Genomic DNA, 9,581 nt, shown 5'->3' with positions numbered 1-9,581 from the left:
ATATATATACATATATATATGGATATCAAGATATATATGGGCATGTTCCTTCTACAATGTCAGGAACAAGATTGTAGCATAGATCTTCTCAGCACAACCCGTATTTAGAACTAATATTGTACTTGGCAGAATTCTAAGCCCATGAAATTCATAAGTAGGTCAATTTCTAAAGCCAAATATATGCCTGATGCTGATATTATGATGTCTGATTTATAACTTCTCTATTCTTAACTATGTATGTAGTGAAAGAGAAAAGTTAACAGGTCCATTTGCTGATTGAATCTTTCCTCCAGAATTTATTTTTGTCATATCTTGTTGCATGCTTGTAGGCAAGGAAATGAGATGCTATTTTAATAAAGAGTGATGGAAAATCCATTCCATTAAAAAACAAGTACAGTCTTCCTTGTGTTTTAATCAGTTTCAGAAGTGATTGTTCAGGCATATTACTCAGGGCCAGGACAGGTACAGGACAATGAAAAGGAGGGAGGCAAGTGAAAACGTATGGTCAGGGATGGAGAAAAGGAACTGAGGATTGCTAAAAAGAAAAATGATAGTACTGACACTCTACCGTGTTAGTGAACCAAAATTCTACCCTTCACCCATTCAGCATGAGATCTTTATTTTGTTTATTGACCTTGATTAATTATATGCCTAAAATATTGTTAAACATAATGTTAAATGCAGCATAACATTAGATGCAAACTTCAAAGACAAGAAGCAATTTACAGACAAGCTATTTTTATATATAACTTAATGGAAAGAAGATGGATAAAACAGTTTCCTCACTTTCCTGTTACTTACATCTGAAATATTTCTTTTACCATACTTCATTCTACCACTTTCCTTTTCCTACACTGATATGCAGTGACTAACAAGTCTAGAGTAGTTATTTAATAATAAGAATATACCGAAGCTCAATCATGTATATGTTAATTCTATAGATTGTTGAAGCTATATAGAGTTTACCCTCAACCTTTTCACAAGGAAGAACTCAAACTCCTTTATGCTATATGTTATTTCTCATCTCAGTTTCGGAACATCTTTTCTAACTTCGTTTTCCTCAAGAGCGGCAGTGCTGAAATCTACATACGTTCTTCTAATAAAACAGTGATTAGGGAGACCATATAATTTATTGTCTAACCCAGGACATTTTAAAGGGAATTATATTAATTTTTAAGATAGCAGGGAAAGGGCCTAGAATTTAGCTCAGTGGTTCCAGCGTCTGCCTCGCAAGCGCAAGGGCCCAAGTTCGATCCCTGGTACATCCCCCCAAAAAAAGATAGCAGGGAAAAATCAGGACACACATTCACTGTAGTTATAATGAATACTTAATAAAATGAAGAGTATCTTCTAGTGTCTCACAAAACATTGATTATAACGTTCCAGTAACAAATGAAAGGGCAAAGATGAAAAAAAAATCTTGAAACAATAAAAATACCATATCATATCCCCCCAAGAAAAAATAACACTGAAGATCATGAAATTTAAACATTTATTTTCAAAACCCCAAACACCGGAGTATACTTCACTTACAAACAGTTTACAGGACTAATAACTATAATGAATAAGCAGTACAATTTGTATCTGTGATGCAGTTGTGTTGTAAGGTTTCTAACAATCAATCTATAAACTTGTCACTTTTACTTTTACAAAAATATTGATTTGACCCATGGTATGAATTGCAAAATTATTTTCAGAGCTCTACAGATTATAAACTCTAATTGAGTTTTAGTTACATAGCAGGCAAAATATTTCACTGAATGATTACTTCCAAATACAATGAATTAAAAGTAATTGTTACAGTAGAGGCACCAATGAAAATAAATTTCTTGGCACATGGCACACAACTTTCTCAATTGTCTGTATTAGAAAAAAGGTTATAATGGCCACTTCAACTAAACTGTATTCTTTATTTGCAGAACATCTTTGTTCTAATATTTGGCAAATATTCAGATTCTTTTAAAATGACTTGTGCAAAAACCAAATGTGCAGATCCAAATAATAAAACATTGACTATCAAAAGTAATTAATATCAACAGTTCTACAGCTACTGATATATAACCCCAATTCAGCCAATAGGCAGGCACAATATATATACTAGGCTTAAAAGAAAAAAGATATTACCCACTTAACAGTACCATAAATATAAATGAAAATTATCTGTACAGTCTAACTTACCTTTGTATAGATAGAAATCATCCTGTACTAGGGTTATTTTCATATGAACTATAAAAGGCTCATTTAAATACCTTCTCAAAAATGAACACATGATGCTTATATACTGAAAATTATGAAGAACAAAAACTTATAAATAGTTTCTAGAACAATTTACTGCCACGACAAAAATATGCTGGTGTAAGTTATATTCATACATATTGATCAGGTGTTTAATCACATGACAACTAGCTTTGTTATAAGCTCTCTATATCCAAGCATGTAATATGTGTTTGTGTTTAAGATTTAAAGAATAAAGCCAGACTAATTCCTCCAGTGGTACCACAACCATCACTGATGTTACTTCGAATTTCTAACCATATTAAATACAGGTTAATTGCTTCTTCCATCTAAAAGAGAAGATGAATATTGCACACCAAGAGGTACTTCTCTTACTACACATTGCCTGTAAATGCCTCAAACAGGGCTCTCAAATGTAATCATCATTGAGCTGCCTGGAATTCATACCAACTTGGTGTTAAGAGTCAATACCTTGCACACTTTCCACTCTTACAAAGTTCTATTGTAAGAAGGTATGACGTATTTCCATCTTCCCACAAATAGTCATTTTGTGAATATGCTTGTGTACAAAAAGATTTTTGAAGCTTTATAATTTACCAGAGTTGAACATTTTAGGATGATTTTGCATGACCTGTATGCTTTATGAGTCTACAGTTAACTAAAGATCAAAACATGAAAGGTATTTACCCTCATAACTTAAGAAATAATGATACCTAAAAGCAAAACTGTATCTCAACATTTACTACAATACAGGTGAAACTATAGTATTAAAAGTTATTCACTAGAAAATAATCTCTTGAAAATATAAAATGATAAACACCATCACAAAATAGCTGAATAGCTTCTCCCAAATCTTCAATGTTGCAAAGATCCAAAAGGCACATGGAGCTCATGAGTAAAGCATTGCTAAACTTGAAATAGCTTTGGTGGGTTTCTCTGGGTCCATATGAAATAGAAGCCATTGATAAATTTCTTAGGGGGATTCATCAGCAGAACATCTATAAAATTAAGAAACATTTAAATACATATACAATTGTGCATGTTTACATTTCGCACTTATATATGAACTCTGTGATGAAGGAACTGATTCAGCAAACAAGATAAATTCTTTCGATTGAATGTCAACATGTTGATGCTAAAATATAAACATCTGATTTTTCAACTTTCAATTGACTCGCTTGTGAGCTGAAAAGCAGAATGAGAGTTTTTTCCATTATAATAGAAGGGATTTTAAGGGGTTTTAGTTTAGGAGTACAAGTGGGATTAAACACATAGAAAGACCTGTGAGAGTATGTGATTTTACAGGTCATTCAGTTTGTACCAACTTAATCCCAGTGGCATCCAGAAATATAAGCAAATACAAAGGTGCCCTGAGAAGAGATGTAATGGATTTAATGTAAAATTCCGTAGTGTATAACTATTTACATAGCTTCCTTAAGCTAAGGAATGTATGCGTGTGTGTATTCATGCAAAAGTCTTGTTTGAAGAAAACATTTTAAAACTGGAACTTTTTTGAACAAAATGAAACTAGCAGTTCAAGAAAAAATGTGTAGAAACTGAAGTTGAACACAAGAACTTTTTATTGCCTGATCTTTTCCTTAACTTTTCATATGAGGGTCAAATGTAGGCACTTCAGCAATGGATACTATATGAATAGTGGTGTCTCCGCAAATACTAGCAAGAATGAAAGCTTTACGAATTAAACCAAGTTTACAAGCGCTCAAATAAGAACTTCTGTCTACATTCCTCTACGAAAAAGGAGTAAACCACTTAATTTAGTATAAAACTATCTTGTCATATTAAAAGAAATAATTCCAAAATCTAATTTCAAGATCAGGAACAAACAAAACGTTTTTCAAGCACACAATGACTAAAAAGTAACTGTGTAGGAATAATTTAAATGATGGCAACAAAATAATTATATTGTATTATAAGTGAATATCCAACAAAAATGTCAACATAATAGTAAAAATGACATTTCATGCTTACTTTTGAAATTTTTCAATTAATTTCTTCACCATTTTATCTGTGATGCCCGGGCAGGCGGCTTCAGCCACAGCAATACTTTTCTCGAGTTCTTCAATTGCCTGATTCCTGCGTGCATTATTCTCATCCTGCTGTTTAAGCTGAAAAAGATTGATAGCTATAAAATTTAAAATACAGTACTACATCAAACAGCCAGTGCTAACGAACCTGCACTTACTTCAGCGAATGCAGGTGTGATTATCATAGACAAACAGCTCAGGGTTTGCACAAGGTCTTGCTCCTTTGAATAAATAATATATGTGATACACATGAAATTACAATAATCATTCATGATTTTGCTACTTATTCTGTAAAGAATGAACTACTTTGAATACCTCCCTCACAAGACCCAAGAAAAGGCAAGTCACTGTCGTTTCTTCCTGTCACTCCCTCCTATCCATCAAGCATAACGCTTCTATCTTCTAGGATTACAATAGATGTCTATGATTCTTTAGGCTTCTGTATCTCTATGTGAATTGCATTAAAAATACTAATGATTTCTATTATCTTTTCTTTATAAAGTTTGTCTTAATTGGCTCAAGTCTAAATATAAATGGAGCGTACTATGTACACAGTGAGGAAAACAGACATTCAAGTGTATTAAATTCTAACTAGTATCGTAATCTCACTATAGTCTATCAAGTGGAGCTAATCATCTGCATATACATACTGCGCCGTTCTGTAGTTTCTTTGGATCAGGCTTCTTTCTCACAGTGGTGAAACTCCATTCAGGGTGAGTATTATTTTCCCTGCTTGTGGATTCCCTAAAGAGATTGACAAAGATACCTATATAAATTCCTAAATAATTCAACTTAGAAACAATACCATATCAATGCAGGCAGAATCTGAAGAGATAACTGTCCCAATGTTTAACAACTCACAGTATATTTGAAAAAATGATCACAGTCTCACGTATATACATTTTACTGAAGAGTAGCAGTGTTTCTCAGCTCTAAATGTATATCAGAATCCCATGTGGAGGGCTCCTACGCACAGGATTCCCCCTGAGGACTGAATCAGGAACTCCAGTAGTGTGGCTATGTTTTTAAAGGTCCACTCGGCAATTCTTATGGGCAGCTAAGGCTAACAGCCATTAGAACACAACAAAAAACTGTTAATATATTGTACACATTTCAAACTTGGGGCACTCTCTCCTACATGCAGTCATCAGAGTCATAGCTAAAGAAATTTGGTGTTGCCTTGGTTCCAGTTCACCTAGCAGAAGTGTAAATTCTGGTATAGCTTATAGACTCTCCTAGTCAAAATTAAGTTAGGGAATTAGTGGCTGAATTGTTAATATGATACTGCCATGAAAAAAACCACTGGAATCTTTTCTAAGGGGTAAAAGTGCCAGGCATTGAACCTAAGGCTCTGTGCACAGTAGGACTTTCCCACCAAGCTATCTTCCTAGCCCCTATCAAGGAATATTTAAATGTACTGTTCTGATCAGAGTTTAGAACGTGGCCAATTGGTGGCAAGGCCTGCAGGTCGGTTTTCCACGGGGATTTTGCAGGTTGCCATACAAGTATGGGAAGACACGGTACATTATTACTTTTTATAAACAAATGTAACACTTTTAATTGAATCTTGTTCCAAAATTTTGTAATATACTCAAGTATCCACTAGGGGTTAGACCAAGACCATTCAAAACTAGAGTTAGTCTCTTCCAAGAAAAAAATGTCTTTCTAAATTCATTATATTCCACAGCAAAGTGACTGGAAAAGACTTTCACAGGTTGCAAAGTGAAGCTTCAGAATGTGCTACATATTTTATGGGAGAACAAGCATGCTGGATCACTGCTAAAAGATATAGTATATTAAAATGGGCTACTACATAAAAATTTAATTGGTACATACGAATCAGAACCCTCAGAATCAGATTCATCATCACTGTGTCCTTCTGCCTTCCATCTCTTGAATCGGTCTATCAGTTCTGTCAGATACGAAGTCTTCTTTGAATTTTTTACAATGAATTTATGTTTCAGAAGTTCTTTAGCTGTAGGGCGCTATGACATAGAATGAAGGATGCGTGACTATTTCAAGGCTCTATGATTGCAAGGGGGTGGTACAACTCATTTAAATTGTTACATAGAAAGTTAGAAAAATATGTCTATGGACATGAAGATAAGTAACATGCCAGAATATGGATGTGAGAAAATAGGTGATTCTATTCTTTACTTTGCTTACAAGATATTTGCTTTTTTTTGGGGGGGGGACCGGGGATTGAACTTGGGTCCTTGCGCTTGCAAGGCAGGCCACCAAACCACTGAGCTAAATCCCCGGCCCAAGATATTTGCCATTTTGATACCCCAATTTGTTAAAGTCGAGAAGCTGAGTGGGCAGAAAGTAGACTAACTCCCAGCAAACCAGCAGGCAGGCAAAGTTTTCTCAAAAGAACAACATATGGTAGGATTTAGGAATTTAAGATTTAAAACACTTCACCATAATGCTTTAAAATAATTTTATTACATTTACTATTAAGTTGAAAAAATCCACAAAACCCAGTAAAGCTGTAATTTTGTTATCTTCAGTACACATCTTATGAACTCCTAATTTTGTTATTATCTGCCCACATTTTATAATCCCTTCTCTAGCAAGCATCAATTCTTATCACATCTAAATGCAAACACCAGATGGCATGGGAGATATTTTCCCTCCAGCATTTTATTAGTATCAGAATGTTTGTTAGCAAGTTAAAATAGTTATACCAAGTTTACACAGTTCTTACACATTTCTAGTCTCCAGAAGTTAACAAGAGTAAAACAACTATAATAAAACTTGCCAAGTAAATGAGAGGAGCTCACTTGACCGGGAGCCATGTTAGAGTTCTTAAATATCAAATTAAAATAGTTAAACATAACTTACATGAAAAATGAAAACACAGTTGAAAAAAATCACTGTGAATATATGTGTGATTTAACTATGGCATAAAACAAAGTAGAATTTATTTCTTAAGTATCCTTCCCCCATGAAATAGGAAGTGAACAATAGAATAAAAAGGAAATAGGGGACCAAGAAACACATGCAGGGAAAGGAGAAAAGCAACTAAGGATCTGGGTAAGAACTGAGTAGAGTTGACAATAGAGAGGGAAGATCCTGGATGGATCTCACACAATTTTCACACACACTCTAATCCCTGGCCGGTTGTAGGAAAAGCAAGCTTTGCCATCGGTATATCTAAGAAAAGAAAAACAAGTAAAAGCAATATATACTTACAAATGATGGATCTTTATTCAGGCAAGCATCAATAAACTCCTTAAAAGACTTAGTAAAGTCTCCAACAAGAGTGGGTGGATTGTTTTTTGGAATAAGAAACAGAACTCTCATCGGATGCATATCAGAATTAGGTGGCTCTCCCTTGGCTAGTTCAATGGCAGTAATTCCCAATGACCAGATGTCAGCCTAAGGTAAGAGAAAGGAACAAAAATATATCACCTTGAAACTCCATTCCAGCTTACTGCCACAAGAGTCTGTAGAATGTGCTGGTCATGTCGTGTGAGAACCTCTCAGGAAAAATATAGTTGGCATTTTTATTTATAGAAGTCACTTATAAAAATTTTATTGGATTCCGTAGTTTGCACCAGGTACCATTCTAGGCACAGAGGATTTGGGTGGTGAATAAACCAGACAAAATCTCTGTTGTCAAGGAGCTTGCATTCTTAGTAACAGTGATAGATAAAATGAGTAAGTGAGTCAGAGAGTACTCAGTTCTATGCAGAAAATAAGAAAGTGAAATAAGGGACTAGTGAGGGACAGGGCCAAGAGGTTGGAAATTTATACAGGATCACTAGGGAAACATGTTTTTTGTTGTTGTATTTTGAAACAGGGTGTCACTATATAGTCCAGGCTGGCCTCGAACTCATAGCGATCCTCCTGCCTCAGGAACCTAAGAGCTGGGATTACAGGCGTGCACCGCCACACCTGGCTGGGAAACATCTCTCTGTAGGTAATGTTTAAAGCAGAGACCTGATGGTGACAAGGATTATTCTAGACAAAGAGAAGTGCAACAGTAAAGCTCCTGCCACTGGGATTTACTAGCTATGTTTGAGGAATAACAATGAGGCCACTATGGTTGAAGCAGACAGAGCAGAGATAGAACAGAGATGAGGCTGGAGAGGGAGACAATGGCCAGATCATGTGGAGCCTTGTATGTAACAGTTAAGAACTTTGGATTTGTATTCCAAATGAGATTTAAACCCATTTAAGTGATAGTTGAAATATTGCCAGCATCCAAGATTCATGACTAAGCAGCAAAATATTACATACGTCTTACTTAAGAAATACTCAAAAAAGAAGGAAAAAAGACAGTCAATTAACTAGGATAGCAGGCTATATAAATGTATTATAGAAACAAAACAGTTTCAGGTAATCAAGAAGCTGAGGCAGGAGAATCACAAGTTCGAGATCAGTCTGTACAATTTACCAGAGCCTGTCTGAACGTAAATAAAAAGGGCAGAGGGTGTAGCTCAGTCCTCCCTGGATTCGAACCCCAGTACTGGGGGTTAAAAAAGCTCAACAATTTATACAGGTAAGACTTTACTTTTGAGTCATAAGCTGACTGCTGAATAACTTCCGGAGCCATCCAAAATGGAGTTCCCACGAAGGTGTTTCTTTTAATTTGTGTATCTGTCAGCTGTCCAGCAACACCAAAATCAGCAAGTTTAACATCTCCTTGTTCTGAGAGCAAGACATTAGCAGCTAGGAAACAAACAGAAAAAAATACTCAATTCCACTGAATGGATTTATTTTTCTAAGTTCATATTAGAGTTTTGTATACCTTTTATGTCTCGGTGAATTTTCTTTTCTGAATGCAGATAGTCCAGACCTTTCAAAATTTCCTTTAGCATGGTAGCAATCTGGAACTCATCAAATGGACCAGCTCGCAGCTTAAGGGGAAAAACACACACTCACACACACATTGGAAATTTTGCAAAAATAAAATTCAAAATTGATACATTTGAAATAAAGGAATTACTTACCTATTTGAAACAGTTCTGTTTATTAAACCAATATTTAAGCAAATGAAGAAAACTTTTAAATATAGGGGAAGAAAGCAAAAAGAGTTTTAAGACAGGGCTCGACAGGTTTTCAAATGATTACATTTAACCTTGAAAGACAATAAAAACACTTTACCGAGATACTGGCTCAAAATATAGAGGTTCCTAAAATTTACATCAAACATTTAGCAAATAGGTGTAAATAATGGTAGAACTAGCTATCCTTTTTTTTGAGGAGAAAAACTAGAGCTGGGGATTTATTTCAGTGGCACCGAAGTTCAAGGTCCTAGGTTTGATCCCCAGTACGAGAGAGAGAGAGAGAGAG

At 35.0% G+C, this 9,581-nt stretch overlaps 1 protein-coding gene across 1 annotated transcript in view; it reads right to left on the bottom strand.

Annotated features, from left to right (window-relative positions):
• Positions 1-1,605: 1,605 nt before the first annotated feature.
• Positions 1,606-9,581, bottom strand: part of Stk26 (serine/threonine kinase 26) — a 56,647-nt gene continuing 48,671 nt past the window's right edge. The window contains exons 5-12 of the mRNA XM_010614309.3: positions 9,037-9,145; positions 8,800-8,957; positions 7,476-7,661; positions 6,117-6,265; positions 4,931-5,024; positions 4,439-4,501; positions 4,225-4,361; positions 1,606-3,233 (exon numbers count right to left, since the gene is read on the bottom strand). Coding sequence (XP_010612611.1) covers positions 3,209-3,233; positions 4,225-4,361; positions 4,439-4,501; positions 4,931-5,024; positions 6,117-6,265; positions 7,476-7,661; positions 8,800-8,957; positions 9,037-9,145 — 921 coding nt within the window. The 3' untranslated portion in view covers positions 1,606-3,208. The remainder of the gene's footprint in view (positions 3,234-4,224; positions 4,362-4,438; positions 4,502-4,930; positions 5,025-6,116; positions 6,266-7,475; positions 7,662-8,799; positions 8,958-9,036; positions 9,146-9,581) is intronic.

This window comes from Fukomys damarensis, unplaced genomic scaffold (assembly GCF_012274545.1).
Source record: "Fukomys damarensis isolate Sample0158 unplaced genomic scaffold, DMR_v1.0_HiC HiC_scaffold_39, whole genome shotgun sequence".
In the NCBI taxonomy this organism is placed as follows: domain Eukaryota; kingdom Metazoa; phylum Chordata; class Mammalia; order Rodentia; family Bathyergidae; genus Fukomys; species Fukomys damarensis.
Note: the sequence above shows the minus strand (reverse complement) of the source record. Positions and strands in the feature narration are given on the sequence as shown.